Consider the following 19,778-nt stretch of genomic DNA (forward strand, 5'->3'; position numbering starts at 1 on the left):
AGGCAGTGGCTTGCATAGAAGTATAAGCTCTGACGAATCTGTAGACCATTGGGTACATTTAGTAAAGGCAAATAGGCTGTTAAAGGGGTTGTAAATGTAAAACATTTTTGCCCTAACTAGCTTCCTTTACCTTAGTGCAGTCCTCCTTCACTTACCTCATCCTTTAATTTTGCTTTTAAATGTCCTTATTTCTTCTGAGAAATCCTCACTTCCTGTTCTTCTGTCTGTAACTCCACACAGTAATGCAAGTCTTTCTCCCTGGTGTGGAGAAAGCCTCTTGAGGGGGCGAGCAGGAGGGTCAGGACGCTATCTACTTTGCAGATAGAGAAAGAAGCTGTGTGTTAGTGGGTGTCCTGACACTCCTGCTCGCCCCCTCAAGAGGCTTTCTCCACACCAGGGAGAAAGCCTTGCATTACTGTGTGTAGTTACAGACAGAAGAACAGGAAGTGAGGATTTCTCAGAAGAAATAAGGACATTTAAAGGCGAAATCAAAGGATGAGGTAAGTGAAGGAGGACTGCACTAAGGTAAAGGAAGCTATTTGGGGTAATTTTTACCTTTACAACCCCTTTAACTTTTCAAAGGAAGGGCCCTCAGAGTTTAGTGAAAGTAGCAAAGTTTCACTTTGCAAAGAATACCCATTCATAAGCAAGGGAAATAAAAATTACAGCATTTTTGTTTGCACATAATTACATAATGGAAGTCAGTCGAGCAGGCATGGTGTTTGTACAATTTGTATTTTGAGACTTCATGTCTACTGAGGCATTGTTTTATGCCTTTACTTTATGGATACTGTAGGACAAGGGTGCTCAACCTGTGGCCCTCCAGTTGTTGTAAAACTGTAAGTCCCATGAGTCTCTCAATGGAGCCAGTTCACACACTTCTGCGGCAGCCACAGAGTGCACTGCAAAAGGATCCTGTGCATCTTTGGCTCTTTTTCAGGTCCGAATTCAGGCAAAAGTTCAGACTTGAATCGCCCCTGAAACAGAGAACAGGGATGCACTGGACCTCCTGCTGTGGGCCGCTCTGCATATAGTGTGAACCCAGCCTTATTGCGAGCCCTATGGAAGGAGAAGGAGAACAGTGTGTGTGCGTGTGTGTAAAAATCACCTTGAACAATTGAGCTCTGTAAAAATCATGCTTTTTTTTATCCAAGGAAGCAGAAAAAAAAATGCTAGAAAATATGTTATGAAGAGCCTCATGCCGCATACACACGATCGGTCAAACCGATGAGAATGGTCTGATGGACCGTTTTCATCGGACCAAATCGATCGTGTGTGGGCCCCATCGGTTATTAATCCATAGGTTAAAAAAAAGAAATCTTGTTTTAAACTTAACCGATCGATACCTAACCAATAGAAAAAAAAACGATCGTTAGTAGGCACAACCATCGGTTAAAAATCCATGCATGCTCTGAATCAAGTTGACGCATGCTTGGAAGCATTGAACTTCGTTTTTTTCAGCACGTCGTTGTGTTTTACGTCACCGCATTCTGACACAATAGTTTTTTTAACCGATGGTGTGTAGGCACGACGGACCATCAGTCAGCTTTATCGGTTAACCGATGAAAACGGTCCATCGGTCCGTTCTAATCGCATGGACCGATCGTGTGTACGCAGCATAAGTCTTTACCTGCTTTGAGAAAAAAATATCCCATTTATTTATTCTTCAGTCCTGGCAATAATTAAGACAATGGGGTTGATTTACTGAAGGCAAATAAGCTTTTTACTTTGCAAGGGAGTTGCACTTTGGAAATGAGCTTTCCCAGAGCTTAGCGAAGGTGGTGAAGGTTCATTTTGGAAAAAATAATCAATCACATGCCAGGAAAATTGCAGAGCTTCACCCCATTTACTAAGCTATGTGGCAAATTTCCTGCAACAGCCTATTTTCCTTTAGTAAACCAACCCCAGTATGTGCCAAACCAATATCAATTGATTTTTTTAAGAAATTTTTTTAAAAGAAGTGCTCCAGGAAATCTCCATGTAAAGGACAGCAGGGGGATAAGTGGAATATGCTTGTTTCTACTTCTGGAAACAGTTGTTGATAGTGTTTTGCTGTCCTTTGCATATATTTTTTCTGGAGATCACCATTTCTCATAAATGTTTGCTTCTAGTTATTTATTGTTTCGGATATATTTATATATTACATTTGACAAACTGCTTGTTCTTACAGTATTTCACTTTAACAAAACTACTACATTCTGTAAAATAAGGTGTGAAATATCATCTGACATGCACTGAATCGTATCAGGAAAGGATTAAAGATTGTAAATAAACAACCTATTTTAATGTCACCTTGGAATAAAGGTTACTTTTCATTTCCTGTGCGAATATCATCTTCTGTGATCTAGTCATACTTTTAACAAGATCTTTGTGTCAGGACTTTAGCAATATATCATTTTCTCACTGTTGAGTGTGATAAGAGATGTGACAGTAGAGAACAGTACATCTTTTAAATGTAAATGACAGGGACATAGCCTCCTCTCTTGTAGACTGGCCCGTATTAATGGATGTACATGTCCTCTGTTCACAGGCAGTGGCCATTCTTACAGCTACCTACCCTGTTGGACACATGCCATATGGTTGGCTAACGGAGATCCGAGCTGTTTATCCTGCATTTGACAAGGTAAAATAATCCATTCACACTTTTATTTCTACTTTAACTTTTTAACTCTTCTAGTGCACAACATTTAAGTTGGATTATATTTTTCGTGACTCAAGTTCCTATTGTAAATTGTTTGAGAAAAAGATGATTATGAGTTAATTCAAAATATAACTATTCAAAAAAAGATATAACACTAGGAAGCTACATTAAACCTGCACACATTTTTGTTATATTAGTTATAAGTCAAACAAAAAAAATTATAACTAATAATTAAAAGTTAAGCACAGCCAAAATTGATGTTTTAGTTTTTAAGAAATGTTGGTAAGTTGAATCCCTATTTGAATTATAATTCTACTAGGGACCGTAGAAAACTATAAACTAGATTTCCTAGGTGTGGCCACCTAACTGACATGACTAGGTATCTTGATTTCCCTGTCTGATTTTCCAAATATTTCTATATGGAAAGGGAAGTGTCAAGAAGTAGGGCTAAGAACTGTTGTTGAAAGATATAAATAGCTATTAGGTGAATAAGCCACCGATGTCTATTTTGGTTTTGAAAGGACTGCCCTTTTTAGTGAGAATATGATATTTACCCAGTTGTGGGCATGGGGTGTGCAACACACACCCAAAAAAATGTGATCAAAGTACCCAATGCCTGTGTAGTACTCCCTATTCCTTCCTGCTGATGATATCTCCTCTCATTTGTCAGTATTTTTTGTGCAAACACCGCAATCATTAGGGCCCATTAAAACCAGAACATAGTGCAGGAAACGTGTTTTCCACACCATGTTTAAAACGCACTACAGTTGTGATCTGCAGCAGATACCAATATTAATTTAATGACACCCAAAACAGGGTGCCCGCACTGGATCGCATGGTACAGAAGTACCATGCAACCCGGTTGCAGTGAGTTTTCAAAAGTGCACGTGCTATTTTTGATGCAGTCCGATTTCAGCTTATTCAAAATGAATGGGCTTGAAATCACACCGCACAGAACTGCATGTGAATAGCACAGGAATGCACAGCGTGTTTTTGTGTGATTCCCAGTGTGGACCGACTCTTACAAAAGACGCTGCCAAAAACACAGACTTTTTGAGAAAATGTTTATAAATATTGTTCAGTCAGATTCAGATATACACAATGTAACATTGTTTTATGTTTACTTTGTTCCATTAGAGCCCTTTCACACCTAGACCGCTCTGCTGTCAAGATAAAGCACCGCTCATGTTAGCTGCGATTTACCGGCGCTGCCGAGCCGCTTTGCAGACGGGCGGGGGGCTCTTTTAACCCCAAAACAGAGATTAACCCCTTGTGCTTTTCAGGCACTTCTGCAGCGCTGCCCATTCATTTCAATGGGCAGGGTGGATTGGGAGCAGTGTATACACTCGGGCTTTCACAATGGGGAGGCATGAGAGGCAGTTTTCAGGTGCTTTGCAGGTGCTGTGTTTAGCGCTAAAACGCAAAAGCGCCTCAGTGTGAAATCTGCAGATCAAAGGGATGACCTTCAATTTGCTATGGAGTCAGTTAAAGCAAGCTAACAATTTATAAAAAAGCTGTTTAAAAAAAAATAATTAACAATTTCCTACTTAACCTCTTAGTTTAACCCTACCCTAATAATTAACTCACCTTTCCCCTTCTCCCCATAGCTATTATTTTCGTGCTAATTTTCAGCTGCTTTTTATTTCCTTTATATTTTTTTCCAACTAGTTTTTTCTTTTTTTCTTTAAGGCCGGGTTCACACTGGTGCGACAAACGCTCCGACATTGGGAGCTCATGTCACATGACGTGTGAAAATCAATGTTTCCCTATGGGAGCTATCTTAACTGGTCCGACACAAGTCGGTCCGATTTTGAAAATGCTCCCTGGACTACTTTGGTCCGACTTTCATCCTACTTCAGCCCATTGAATATCACTGATGTCGGATTGCCGTCTTGCATGATCTGACTTGGGAATGCGACTTGTGCTCTGATGATCTTGAGGGGGAACTCCACGCCAAATTTTAAATAAAAAACGTCATGGATTCCCCCTCCAAAAACATAACAGGCCCTTCGGTCTAGTATGGATTTTAAGGGAAACCCCTACACCAAAAAAACAGCGTGGCATTCCCCGCATGATCCATACCAGACCCTTTATCCGAGCATGCGAGCATCCGAGCAAGAGCCCCCCCTTCTGAACCGTACCAGGTCGCATGCCCTCAACATGGGGGGTGGGCGCTTTTGGGACCAAAGCACCTTGTCCCCATGTTGATGAGAACAAGGGCCTCTTCCCAACAACCTTTGCCGTTGGTTGTCAGGGTCTTCAGTCAGGGGGCTTATTGGAATCTGAGAGCCCCCATTAATAAGGAGGCCCCAGATTCGGCCCCCCACCCTATGTGAATGAGTATGGGGTACATTGTACCCTTACCCATTCACCTGGAAAAAAGGGTCAACAATAAAACACACTACACAGGTTTTTAAAGTAACTTATTAGGCAGCTCCGGGGGTCTCTTCCGACTTCTCCCCTCTCCGGCCTTTTCTCTGCACTCTCCAGCTGTCCTGTCTTCTGTCGGGCTCCTCCGCTATCTTGTGCTCTTTTGCCCGCTCTTTCTCTGTTGTCTTCTTCCCTCTGCTCTTCTTCCGATGTTAACGTGACGCTCTCTCCCGCTGTAATGCTGTGTGCGCGGTGCGCAAAGACTTACATTGGCATGAGGCGTGGTCACTGGGTGATGTCATTTGGTGACCCCGCCCATTATGTCGTCACCAGATAGCGGGAGAAGAACCAGAGAGTTTGGAGAAAAGGCCGGAGAGAGCGGAGAAGTCAGAAGAAACCCCCCGGAGCTTCCTAATAAATTACTTAAAAAACCTGTGTAGTGTGTTTTATTTTTACCACTTTTTATTCCAGGTGAATGGGTAGGGGTATGATGTACCCCATACTCATTCACATAGGGTGGGGGTTAAAGGGGGCTCCCAGATTCTGATAAGCCCCCTGCCCGCAGACCCCGACCACCAACGGCCAGGGTTGTCGGGAAGAGGCCCTTGTCCTCATAAACATAGGGACAAGGTGCTTTGGGGCGGTGGGCAGGGCCCCCCCATGCCCCAAAGCACCCCCCTATGTTGAGGGCATGCGGCCTGGTATGGTTCAGGAGGGGGAGTGCTTGCTCGTCCCACCCCTTTTGCCAACCGGCCAAGCTGCGTGCTCGGATAAGGGTCTGGTATGGAAAATACAGTGCCTGGTATTGTCGGGGATCAAAGTCGGATCCCTGTTCATTGAAGTCGGACGCATGTCGGACTTCAAGTCGCAGGGCAAAGTCGGATCCAAAGTAGTAAGACTGTCGTGTCGTACCAGTGTGAACCCAGCCTAAGTGTCACATAAAAAAAAAAACACAACTTTAAAAATAAAAGCCTTTATTAATTTGTAAATAGCTTTGCAATTCCTACCAGAATCATAATTTTAGTGTCATTTTAAAAAGGATATATTGTAGTATAAAATTCATACTTTTTATCTACAGAAAATCGTCAACATGCAAGTCCGCTGGATCCTGGAGAAATCTCCACTGCTGGGCTGCCCCTTCCTCTTTCTGTTGATGATTTTCTGATGCGCAGGGGTTTAATAGCTTCAGACTCTGGGCTATGCTGCTGTGGAAAAGCTCCTGATGAGGACCCACCACCTCCTTTATTGAGAAAAGCGAATTGATTGCTTTTACTGCCTGTAACATAAATGGGGGAGATCCCTATAAGTCACAGGATCACCTTCCTCATTCACAGATCAAGATAGAGGCAGTTAAAGCAATTAAAGCACATTTCTCAATGGAGGAGGGAGGGGTGTGTCCTCATTGCAAACTTTTTTCACAGAGGCTAGTAATTGATCTCACTAAAGCAGTAGACAAAAAAAAAGTTAAACTTTAGCTAGGTAAAAATACTGGAAAAAACAAATGACATATTATTGTAAAATACAACATAACTCAGCGATATGTCATAATACACGTATTGCAAGCACTCAGCAGAAAAAGTGCATGTGTGTCAAAGGTAGATGTATTTGTCACACAACAATTTACTATTACTCCAGAGCTCTTTGTTTCAAAGGGTTTCTCAGATTTTTTTTCTGTTTTATAGGATGACCCTTGGTAATTACCTTTTTAGTTACAATGGGTGGGTGAAAAGAATTCTTGTAAAAGTTCTTCGATACAGTCTTATCTTCTATTTGTATTGTTTTTTACGGGCTGTTATACATCTGAATGGTCCTTTAGCAACCCTCCAAGAATGTCAACAAGGTTCTTTAGAAAATTTAAATGAACCTGTGAGGCCTCGTACACACGACCGGGAAACTCGACGGGCAAAACACATCGTTTTGCTCGTCGAGTTCCTTGTTAGGCTGTCGAGGATCTTGGCGAGCTAAATTTCTCCATTGCCGTTGAGGAAAAAGAAGACATGCTCTCTTTTTGGCTCGTCGTCGAAAAGTGTACACACGACCGGTTTCCTCTGCAAAAAAAAACAAAAACAGCAAGTTTCTTGCTGGTTTTTGCCGAGAAACTTGGTCGTGTGTACGAGGCCTGAGGAAAGAAATGGGGCAACTGCCTTCATGGATTGATATTAAAGGGAAAACATCTGGGCTGTCATCTTGATCCTGGCTGACTGTCCTAGAGCAAACATGCACACAGTGAAGTCTGAAAAAGTCTTAACAAAGTGTTTCAAACATGTCAAATGTGCAAAGTAATGCTGAGAACAGCAACCTTGAGGTGGTTGTAAACCTCTGATGTGAAAAATTAACAAATCATTTCCCTTTATAATGTGTACTTGTGTCTATACAGAGCACAGTGTAATTTGTCTGCTGCCTCCTTCCTCTTGCTATATGTATGAGCCATTTCTGGCAGGCTTTCCTGACACCAAGAGAAAAAAGTGACAGGGGAGGGAGCTCCAGGACACAGCCTGTGATTGACAGCCTCAGTTCTGTTCCTATTTGCTGTGGGAAGGTGGTGTTTCTTCCTTCCATTCAACTCTTAGAGCTCTCCTCACTAAGCTCTGCAGAGTAACTTCAGCTCTTACTTTCTGAAAGCTCCGACAAGCTGTAAAAATTCTGCACTTTGAACAGCTCAAGAATGAATACAGCAGATAAACAGGTACAACATATGTAGGAGGATGTGTTTAATCTCTGTGTATCACCTGAGATTGGTTACTTCACTGGGTATATGTAAGAGTTTACAACCACTTTAAAGTGTATTTTTACTTTTGCTGGCCAATTTGGATAACACCTAATTTATATTTGTTACATATTCTTATTTACATAGAATTCCTAAAATTTCTGCTTAGCTTTTTTTACCTGCTTTTACAGTTCACTCCTAATCTGAATGTTTGTGTTGAATGCCTGGATGTTTGGAAGTTAAAGTCAAAATGTACTTAAATAAACAAACGGCACACAAGGGATATCGCTAATCTTTAATGTGATGTGTCCATTGTGCTGCTGTGTCCTTGTTTAGCAGAAATCTACTTCCCTCCTATCCCTACAGCCATAATCTCCCAGTGCAGCAGGAGTTAATAGAACTAAGGGAACTGTGACAGGCACTCAAGAGAGCCTGACTATGCCCACTTTTTCTGCCCAGCTCCTCCATTCATAAAAGCTGTACTATAGCTTCTATAAATGTAACATGATGTATGAATGGAGGACAGGCAGATGGTTGATAGTTCCGCCTCCTCCATTCATAGATCACCTTTCATTCATAGAACCTGTAGTACTGGCTTTTATGAATAGAGGAGCTATGCAGAAAGGGTGGGTATAATCAGGTTCTTTTGATGAGTACCTGTCATTGCTCCCTTTTTTCTATCAATCCACGCCACACCAGAAGTTTATGGGAAGGGGAGGCGGCATTGGAGGAGAAAGATTTGTGCTAAACCAGGCACAAGGGACACATCACATTGAAGGTAAGTTATACCCAATGTGCTGTTTTTTTCTGTAAAAATAAACTCAGACTTGAATGTATACCATAATAAACTCTGTCTGTATGTGCTGGCAGATCTTAATCATCAGTTGTAAACTAGATTTGAACACTGTGGGGGTTATTTACTAAAGGCAAATCCACTTTGCACTACAAGTGCAAAGTGCACTTGAAATTGCACTGAAAGTGCACTTGGAAGTGCAGTCGCTGTAGATCCGAGGGGGACATGCAAGGAAAATAAAAAACAGCATTTTAGCTTGCACATGATTGGATGATAAAATCAGTAGAGCTTCTTGTAGTGCAAAGTGGATTTGCCTTTCGTAAATAACCCCCTGTGTGTCCTAACAAAGGGTTAAATTATTAGAAGCTGTCCTCCTGCATTGTATGTTTAGCGAGTCCCCAGTCTGTGTGGGGACAGAGACACTGTGAGGCCCCGTACACACGACCGAGTTTCTCGGCAGAATTCAGCCAGAAACTCGATCGGAGCCGTATTCTGCCGAGAAACCCGGTCGTGTGTACACTTTTGGCCGAGGAAACCGACGAGGAACTTGTCAGGCCAAAAAGAGAACATGTTCTCTATTTCCTCGTTAGTCAATGAGGAAACTTGGCTCACCGAGATCCTCGGCGGCTTCACAAGGAACTCGACGAGCAAAACGATGTGTTTTGCCCGTCGAGTTTCTCGGACGTGTGTACGGGGCCTGAGACTGTCAATGAATTCTTACAATCTGCCTGATGCCTTGTCTTCAAAAACATCTAAAAGATAAGGAATAAAAAAAAATTAAAAGAAATTGGATGCTGTGTGAATGAGTAGTATCTAACAAAGTGGGTATAGAAAATAATCACACATTGTTGCTTTGCAGCCTGAAATAAAGACAGACACAGTTTTTGTTATCCAGCTATATTTACTATAAGTGCAACTTATAACATCCAAGTGAAAGATATAACACCAACATGTTAAAAAAAAAATAGATACACTGAGTTGGAAAAAGGATCACCCCCCTCCTAAAAATGACTCGTAAACTCAATCAGGTGTAGCTAATCACCTTCTCAATGGCACACAAAGCCATTTGACTTTCATCTGTGATCAGCTGTGGTTATTTAGATTAGCTCAGCATGAAAAGAACTTTCCTGGAGCATTTCAGTCAGCGCACCTGAGGGAAGTTTGTTGGAAATGTTTGTATAAGTGAGGTAGGTATAAACATTTTCAACACACAAGCAATCAACTATGGGTGGCAACGCACTGTCAAAAGATATCCAGGATAAAGTTGCAAGCAGGCACAAGTTAGGAGATGGACACAAAAAAAAGTCAAAGGTTTTCTCAATGCCTAAAAGCATACTGAAATCTATTATGAGGAAGTGGAAGGTATTTGGTACAACACAGACCCTCCCTAGATCAGGATGTTTTCCAAACTGGATAAAAGAGCCAGGGGGAAACTGGTCAGAAATGCTACCAAGAGGCCTACAGCAACTCACACGAATTGATAACAAAGAGTGGTCATTATGCGCATGTGACAACAATATCTTAAATCAGGGCCGCTGTTAAAAATCAGGGGACCCTGTACAGCATACCTGATGCCCTGACTCCACTCCTTAAGGGGGGAAAGAGGTGGGGGGGGAAGGTGAGAAAGAGGGGGGTGAGGGAGGGTGCAAGAGAAGGGGAAGTGGGGGGTAAGAAAGAGGGGAGTGTGAGAGAGAGATGGGAGTGAGGGGGACGAGGTGAGAGAGATGGGGAGTGAAAGAGGGGGGTGGGGGGTTAGAGAGAAGGAGTGAGAGAAAGAGAGAGAGAGGGGGGATCAGTATGTCTGCTACTCACAATTATGGCCCCAGGCTGCTATCTTGTAGGCTCTGATAGCCAGGATCCAGAGCTGTTGCTGTATATTTAAATCTGCCTCCTCCATAGCTTCTTTTTACAGGAGTGTGTGATAATCATCCTCCATCCACACACAGGATCATCTCCAGATCTTCCCAGCCAGGAACACAGCACAATGAATTGGAAGTTTAGGGCTGCAGAGTCAGGGTGGCCGGTGAGTGGCCGCTGGCCTGGGCTGTCGCGCATGGCTTTCCCAAAGGGGATGTTCCCTGTTCTGTGGCCTAAAACTGGGCTCGCCACTGTCTCCATCCTATATTAAATACTTTTGAAGCGGAGCTGTACTATGTGCCTTCTTCTCTCTTTGCCCATCTATACCTACTGAGCATTTTAAGTGCCAGTATCTGTGGATGTTTAGGTGGAGGCCAAAGAGAGAGGATCAGCATACAATCAAGATCACAGACTGGGTCGCACGAACTTGCTGTTCGTAGGAGATAGGCCCACTGCTCACGGCCTCCATGTGAGTGCATGTGCATGTGCTTGATCGTTTTTTAGATCCTTGCTTCCAGTATTACGCCATATCTTCCTCTTTTTCTTGTTTCTTCCAATATGGTCATTCAATGTAGAGACTACATCTAGCCCTCATCCTGCTGGATCTTTGAGTACACCCTGAGTGGTATCCAGGCTATCCGTGCTATGGCCTTGAGGTGAGCATTCTATACCACTGGAGGTGTGCGCACCGAAGCTTGCTCTTCTCTGAAATATTGGATTTCCTGTTTTTTTATCACCTATTACTCACAGCTATTGAGGACTGCACCTTTAAATATATGCTTTTTGGATGTGAGACTTTTTATTTGCACTTGATTTCACTGGACTTTTACCCTTTATTATTTGTTGGGATCACCCACCATTGGTCCCTAGTACCAATCCTGGACATTTATCTTGATAGATAATCGTGTGTATTTTATTTACTTACATGTTTATTCAATTTCCCTATAAGGACTTTGCTGCATAGTGTTAACCTTTTCCAGATCACTCACCTCCACAGTTCAGATTGCACATTGCTTGTAGAGTTCACCCCGCCCAATTGGTGGGACTTATCGATCACTGTTCTTTGTTTTGCTTTTTTGTTTGTTGTTTTTTTACCCCCCCATACCCACACAGCACAGTTATTATCACTTATCTCATTTGCTTTCACCTTTGGCTAGGACCAATTTCAGGTAACTGCAGCAGTGCCCCCTAGGTTTAGAATATCGATAGCGCGACAGCCCTTCCATTGCACTGTCTCCATCCTGTCCTCTTGTAAGGGGGTATGTGTGTGTGGGGAGGATGGGGGGACCAATCACGTCACCGATCTAGGAAACTGGACTGCTGAGGAGAGCACCGTGAACAGAGACCACTCTACCGGAAAGTTTGATGAAGTATGACTGGTAAGCCACAACAAGTAGAGGTGCAGTGACAGAGCCTTTTATGGGGCCCCCGGGCAGTGCCCGAATGGTCCGTCTGCCTCTGTATGGAACATGTACTTGAAATTTGAAGCTGCCAACTGGCCGGGTCCCCTTGTAGGGTAATGTAACCTGGGCCCCTACAGGAGGTCTGGTGGTACTCCTTATTAGGCGGTCCTGTCACAAATTCTCTACAAATGTGGCTTGTATGGGAGAGTTGCAAGAAAAAAGTCAATCCTTAAACTGAGCTTTGCCAAAACGCACCTTGAAGGTTCTGAGGCCACGTGGAAAAGGGTGTTTTGGTCAGATGAGACTAAAATTGAATTATTTGGACTCAACACCATCCAAATGACACCATTCCTACAGTAAAGCATAGAGGTGGTAATATCCTGTTATGGGAGTGTTTCTCTGCAGCAGGCACTGCAGCACTTGTCAGGATAGACAGAAAAATAGATAGGGCAAAATACCGTCAAAATTCCGGAGGAAAATCTACTGCCCTCTGCCAGAAAGTTGTCAATGCGAAGAACGTTTACTTTCCAACATGACAATGACCCAAACCACACAGCAAAAATTACCACACAGTGGTTAAAGAAGAATACAAGTGAATGTCCTTGCATGGCCTATTACTGTAAGAGCCCAGACTTAAACTCCAATGAAAATCTGTTGAGTGACTTGAAGACTGCAGTCCACAAACGGTTACCATCATATTTTACTGAACTTGAGCAGTTCTGCAAGGATGAGTGGGCAAATATTGTAAAGTCTATATGTGAAAAGTTAGTAGAGACAAAGCCAACAGACTAAAGGTTGTAATTAAAGCAAAATGTGGTTCAACAAAATACTGACACAAGTGGGCAATCCTTTTTCCAACTCAGTGATTCTGTTTTTTTTTTTTTTTTTTTCTGACATGCTGGTGTTTTATCTTTAACTTGGATGTTTTAAGTTGCACTGAGTTAATATAGCTGGTTAAAACAAAAAATGTGTCTGTCTTCATTTCAAGATGCAACAAAACAAAATGTGATTATTTTAAAGGGGGTGGTTCTCTTCTATTACCCACTGTATAAGGTCATGGGTTATAGATTGATGATGTTTGGCATGCACTAGAAACAAAAAAAACTAAAGTTGTTCAATTTGTCTTTTCTAGACTAATCCTAGCAATAAATTGTCAAACAGTGGCAGTACGGTGACAAAAACCCACATTAAGAACTTCACCTTCGTCTGTATGGCTCTTTCCTTAACGGTATGTAGACACCTATACAATTTTTCTTCTATTTCTATTGATGGTTAAATATGATTTTCTGCAGTGAAAATGGATAATGGTAAATATTTCAGATAGCATTTGTTTCTGTAGAATAATGCATATTATTCTGCTGTGGAGTTCAGGCATTTATAAAGGACAAATATGTCTATATATGGTTTTAATCTCACTACTTCTCTTGTCCACAATTTGTGCAAATACCAGGTCAAGTGAAAATCAGATGCAGTATCTCAAGAAACAGAGGATGCTTTCTTAGATAAATAGCAAGCAAAACACTACTGTCTACTATAGATAGACAATAAAGCTTTCACGAGCACTGCACACGTCTCCCGCGCAAACTTTAAGCACACAGGTGCAGCTGTATGAGAGCCAGAGGACACCGCAGGCTTGTTTGTCAGCCCCCCTTCTCTCCCTGTCACACACAGATCTCCCTAACCTCGGAGAGGGAGCCCAGATGGCCATGGAAGAGTGCCCTGCACACTTGGTCATGGTAAGTCAGATGACCCCATATCCCCCATACATCATCTCCCCTGGGGACAGGGACCCCCCCCCCCATCATCTTCCCTGGGGACAGGGACCCCCATCATCTTACTATTTAACAGGGATCTCCCTTAATCTTCCCTGGGGACAGGGACCCCCCATCATCTTCCTTGGGGACAGGGACCCTCCCTAATATTCCCTGGCGACAGGGACCCCCATCATCTTCTCTGGGGACATCGAAACCCCTTAATGTTCCCTGGGGACAGGGACTTCCCATCATCTCACCTGGGGAAAGGGACCCCCATCATCTCACCTTGGGGACAGGGACCCCATCATAATCTTCCATGGGGACAGGGACCCCATATTATCTAAGAACAGGAACCCCATCTTCAGAACATGCTGGTTGGCAGGGCTGGGATCACCCACCCTAAGGTGCCAGGATGGTGGAATGGGTAGTAAAATCCAAATCCTGTGCCACTTGAGGATTTGGGGAGGTGTGCCAGTAGGGGTCAATGAGGTGTGCCGAGTTCAAGGAGCTCTATGTGTGTACAGCACTATAGAGACAGCGCTGACACCAGCACTGAGATAGAGAGCACTGGCACCAGCACCAAGATAGAGATCAATGGCACCAGCACCAAGATAGAGAGCACTAAAGAAGTTCCCCGACACCAGCACTGAGAACACGCTGATGCCAGTGCTGAGAAAGAGAGCACTGACACCAGCACTTTAAGGCTCTTAATATATGCAATTTATGTAGTTAATTTTTATTGCTTTAATTATTTTTACCATTACGGGCGTGAGTGGGGCCTCATGTTTAAGTTACGCCTAAGGCCTCACAAAGTTTAGAGCTGCCTCTGATATAAAAATATACTTGCTAGTTTACAAGTGTGTATGATTGTTCAAACCCTGTAGTAAACACAAAAACCAAGCTCTGACCATATTCTATCAAATATAAACGAGTGCTGCTGTGTTTGCTCTCACCTGTCATTTGGTTGTGTTGTGTGAAAACAATGACTTTCTCCTGCCTGCATCATACTCATCATGGCTGCAGATTCCGTGTACTGATGTGTATGTAAGCAGAGCAGGCTTGCTGAATCACTGGGGAAGAATTGCTGATAAGTTCTGCTGTGGTCAGCACCTACTGACCCTGACAACCCCTGATTTGTTTTGTTACTCACTGTCACAGTGACATGGAAGTGGAACGAGAGTCAGGTGAGGCTGAATGGAACTAGGAAAGAACACTAGCTGTCCATTGATGGCAATTAGTCATGCTTGCCCAGCAATGTTTTTTTTTTGCCCGTGCTTAATACCCTATAAATGCTTTGTGGCTTTTCCTAGGACATATCTAACTGCACTATAAGGGGGGTTAGAGTAAATGCATAGATGATCCTTGTAGAGCTATATATGTCACATCAAATAATGGGACAAATATGCTTTGGGTCATACTGTACATCATTTATTTTGTACACATTTGGATTTTTTCCATGAGAGATATTCTTACACTTAATCAGATTTTTGATTATTTCCTTTGTCTATCTAATTCAGCCTCTGATAGCCCCAAATAACTGTTCATGGGAGTCAAAGGAAATAGACAAGTTAGAAAATCGTGCCCGATAACTATTTATTCTCAAAGTGATGAGACTTTCATACACCTATACACCATACACCTCTATTACTTGAAAGGAACCCCAGCACACCCAAAGTGTTTCTTTTACTAAAAAACAATGTGAGGTCAATGTCTGTTGCCAACTCTAGATGAGCTGTACTTGGAAAAATTAATCATGGATATAATTAAATCTGTTGCATTAGTGTTCATTTATAACTTTATCTTAAAAAAATGTATGTATTGTTACCATTGTCTTATGACTAATGCCTCGTACACTTTTGGGCGGGAAAACCGGCCGTGTGTATGCACCATAGCAGTTTTCCTGACAGGAAAACTCCAAGCAAAAAAATAAGAACTTGTTTTCTTTTTCCCCCCGCCGCGATTCTCTGTGTTTTTTTGTTCTGCAGTTTTCCTGCAGTGGAGCATACACACGGCCGGTTTTCCCGACCAAAGCTGTCATGGCAGTTTTCCTGTTGGGAAAACCGGCCCTGTGTACACAGAAAAAGCAACCAAGCAGGTTCTCGGTTTTCCCCTCAGTTTTCCCGGCGGACTTTTGACCGCCTGGAAAACCAATTGTGTGTACGAGGCATGAGAAGGGTTTTGTAATCTGAATAGGACTCCATTAGAGAGATGTCCTCTCACCTCGTGTTCTGCTGAGATGGAATTACCAGATAGAAAGTGAGGATAAATCTTCAATGGAAATACAGACAAAAAAAGATTGGTTTCTTATATAGAAGGGTGAGGTCTTCTCCTAGGTTCACAGTATTTGGCCATCTTTATAGGCCGGGCCAGGATGATGTAAGTCCTACACGTGAGCATGGGAGTTACTTCTTCCCAGATCAGAATTGTGCCAACACTATACACAATATATGATATAAACATATATAGAGTCACTTCTGTTATAAAAAGCCTACCTATCAGCATTTGTTAAAATATTGTTCAGTTCCACTCTAATTAAAAGAAGTAATCAAATATATTTTTACTATTTTGTTATTATTATTAGCTTTCTGTAATCCCCTGTATTGTATCACATAGAGGGAGGTAATCACTAGTATCAAATTAGACTCTGCTGCATGCACATGTGCTGAATTTGAACACAATACACAGATGAGAGAATAGAATGAGCAGGCAAATGACTCATTCTTAGAAAAAGAAAAGATTTGGGACTTTGTATGAGGCCTGAGACAATTAAGTCAAAAAGGCCTCCATCCCTGTCAATATGGATAATGGAAAACGAGTCGGGACTTTATATGAAGCATGCTGATTGAAAGCAAAAAAAAATCAGCTAGTGTGTCAGATATCTATAAATGACTCATTCTTATACCACATTCATTAACAAGTTGTGGTGCTTCTGAACTGGAGGGAGGGTAAAAAGGGTCTTGCACTAGCTGAAAAATGTAATACTACGGCCTCGAACACACAACCGTTTTCCTCGACAGAATCCATCAAGAAACTTGGTGGCAGAGCTTTTTTGCCGAGGAAAACTGTCGTGTGTATGTGTTTCATCGAGGAAACTGTCGAGCAACTCGACGAGAAAAAAAGAGAACAAGTTCTCTTTTTCCTTGACGGGAGTCTCAATGTCCTCGTCGGGCTGGTTTTCAACGAGAAACACGTTCGTGTGTATGCTAAGAAACCCACGCATGCTCAGAATAAAGTATGAGACGGGAGCGCACCTTCGGTAAAAGTAGCGTTTGTAATGGAGATAGCACATTTGTCACGCTGTAACTGTCTGAAAAGTGCAAATCGTCTCTTACCAAACTTTTACTTAAAGGGGTTTTCCACCCATTTTGTAAGTTTATTAAAAGTCAGCAGCTACAAAAAGTGTAGCTGCTGGCTTTTAATAAACCGACACTTACCTGCTCCACGGCTCCAGCGACGCGCCAGACGGGGCTCCGCTCCTCGCCCCCCCTCGCCAGCCGGCGTCTTCATGCTCAGTGTGGGCACCTGGCCATGACAGCTTTCGGCTTCACGGCCGGGCACCCACTGCGCATGCGCGAGCGGCACTGCGCATGCGCGAGCGGCGCGGCGCCGTCTGATTGGACAGGCGATCGCCGAGGACCTGTTACGTGTCCTGGGCGATCGCCTACAGCAACCCCTTCCTGTAGGTGATTAAGCTTAATCGCCTAGGCGATTAGGCTTAATCGTCTACCCGGAAGGAGGAAGTGGGACAGGAAGTCCCACTCCTCCTGAAGCCCCCACTCCCCCCCCCCCAAAAAAATTACATGCCAAATGTGGCATGTAAGGGGGTGAGGAGTGGGATAAGCGGAAGTTCCAAATTTGTGTGGAACTCCGCTTTAACACGCAGTAACATGAGATTAGCAAAAGCAGCCCCAAGGGTTGTGCCAGTGGAATCGAACTTCCCCTGCCATTGTATGTGTTGTACGTCACCGCGTTTGAGAACGAGGAGATTTGGTCTTGACCGTGTGTACGCAAAGCAAGCTTGTCAAGTTTCTCGACAAGCCTAACAAGGAACTCGTCGAGGAAAACAATGTTTCATTTACAACGAGTTCCTCGGTCGTGTGTACACTTTTCAGCGAGGAAGCCGACGAGGAACTCTTTTTCCTCGTTGTTCAATGAGGAAAGTCGGCCCGCCGAGCTCCTCGGCGGCTTCCACACTGAACTCGACGAGGAACTCGATGTGTTTGGCACGTCGAGTTCCTCGGACGTGTGTACGGGGCCTTACAGGTTTTTTCTAAGATTGCCCTGTTTTTGGCTCCATCCATCTTCCCATCAACTTTGACTAGCTTCCCTGTCCCTGCTGAAGAAAAGAATCCCCACAACATGATGCTGCCAATACCATGTTTTACAGTGGGAATGGTGATGTGCAGTGTTCGTTTTATCGCTACACATGGCATTTAGCTTTTATGCCAAATAGTTCAAATTTGGTCCCATCTGACCAGAGCACCTTCTTCCACATGTTTGCTTTGTCCCCACATGGCTTCTTGCAAACTTCAAACGGGACTTCTTATGGCTTTCTCTCAACAATGGCTTTCTTCTTACCACTCCTCCATAAAGGCAAGATCTGTGGAGTGCAGGACTGATAGTTGTCCTCTGGACAGATTTTCCCACCTGAGCTGTGGATCTCTGAAGCTTCTCTAGAGTTACCATGGGCCTCTTGGCTGCTTCTCTGATTAGTACTCTCTTTTCCCAGCCTGTCAGTTTAGGTGGATGGACATGTCTTGGTAGGATTGCAGTTGTGCCAATCGCTTTCCATTTTCGGATGATGGATTGAACAGTGCTCCGTGAGATGTTCAAAGCTTGGGATATTTTTGTATAACTTAACCTTGCTTTAAACTTCTCCACAACTTTATCCCTGACCTGTCTGGTGTGTTCTTTGGCCTTCCTGATGCTGTTTGTTCACTAAGGTTCTCTGAGGGCTTCACAGGACACATTAGGTGGCTTCTGAAGGTAATTGGTTCCACTAGATTTTAGTTAAGGCTATCAGAGTATAGGGGGCTGAATACGAATTCACGCCACACTTTTCAGATATTTATTTGTAAAAAAAAATTAAAACCATTTACCATTTTCCTTCCACTTCACAATTATGTGCCACTTTGTGTTTATTTCTGTGTTGGTTCACTGTGAGAAGCTCACTGTCAAGAAAAGGGTTCACACGCTGGTGGCACTATCGGTCTCTCGGATCGCAGAGGGTGTCTTTCTATATTCAGGACCTGTAGCGAGAGGACTCACCTGCTGGTGGCACTGTTGTATCCCTTGGCCTTAGTATCGGTGTCCACAAGCGGGTGTATCCCGGCAGCGTGGGGCAGGCAGCACCTCCTGTGCTCAGGTGTTACTTGAGGACAATTACTGGCAGTCTCATAAATACCCGGTTGATGAGTACTCTCATTGCCTTGGTATCTCTGTACTTGTGCCCTGACCTTGCTGCCTGTGTTCCGATCCTGAGCCTGCATTTGACCCTGTTCCCGAGCTTGTCCAGACCCAGTCCCTCCTGCATTCCTGTTACCTTTACCTTCATCCTTCGGCCCGATCCATCCTCTCCCTGTCCTGCTGGTTTCCTGTCCCCAGCTACTGATCTCCCTGTATATGACCTTGGTCTGGCTAAAAGTTTATTTTTTTGGAACATCCCTTGCCCATCTGCTGATCTGCTGTGTGTGACCCTGGCCTGGCTTACGTCTGAGATTCTGGTACTGCCCCTTTGCTGTATATACTATTTGTTTTTTTGGTCTGTTGTGCACTGTTTGTATTCACTTATTTATCACCTATCTTAATAAACATCATTATCATTCACCTTGCATGCGTTTTTGGTTCTCTCTGTGCAGTCCACACAGTCTGGTCTACTAATTCCCTGATACTTACAGTGTGTAGTGACATCAGAGTAAGCAATTTCATTACAGGGGAGGAGGCAGTACTACTGTGCAAGACAGAGGTTAGGGCTGAAGTTCAGCTTTATGTATCTGGCCCTGCTGTCTGGCAGAAGGGCTATGTGCATCACAAGGCTGGTTGCACAGAACTGAATATCCTTTTGCAAGTAAAACATTTTCCATTGAAGTATATGCCGATATTTTTGCTTTGTATTTAGCTGTTTGCCCTGATGTTCAACTTTAGTCAAAGTGTCAAGAGATGCAGAAATGATTTGACTATTCTTCAGCTGCAGAAGCTTTGATGATTATGTTTGAACAAATTTGATTATTTTATTATATTAAATAATTTACTG

At 43.2% G+C, this 19,778-nt stretch overlaps 1 protein-coding gene across 1 annotated transcript in view; it reads left to right on the top strand.

Annotated features, from left to right (window-relative positions):
• Positions 1-19,778, top strand: part of ANKH (ANKH inorganic pyrophosphate transport regulator) — a 184,326-nt gene that overhangs the window by 141,583 nt on the left and 22,965 nt on the right. The window contains exons 7-8 of the mRNA XM_040353547.1: positions 2,531-2,623; positions 12,904-12,999. Coding sequence (XP_040209481.1) covers positions 2,531-2,623; positions 12,904-12,999 — 189 coding nt within the window. The remainder of the gene's footprint in view (positions 1-2,530; positions 2,624-12,903; positions 13,000-19,778) is intronic.

The sequence above is a fragment of the Rana temporaria genome, chromosome 5 (genome assembly GCF_905171775.1).
Source record: "Rana temporaria chromosome 5, aRanTem1.1, whole genome shotgun sequence".
Classification (NCBI taxonomy): Eukaryota; Metazoa; Chordata; class Amphibia; order Anura; family Ranidae; genus Rana; species Rana temporaria.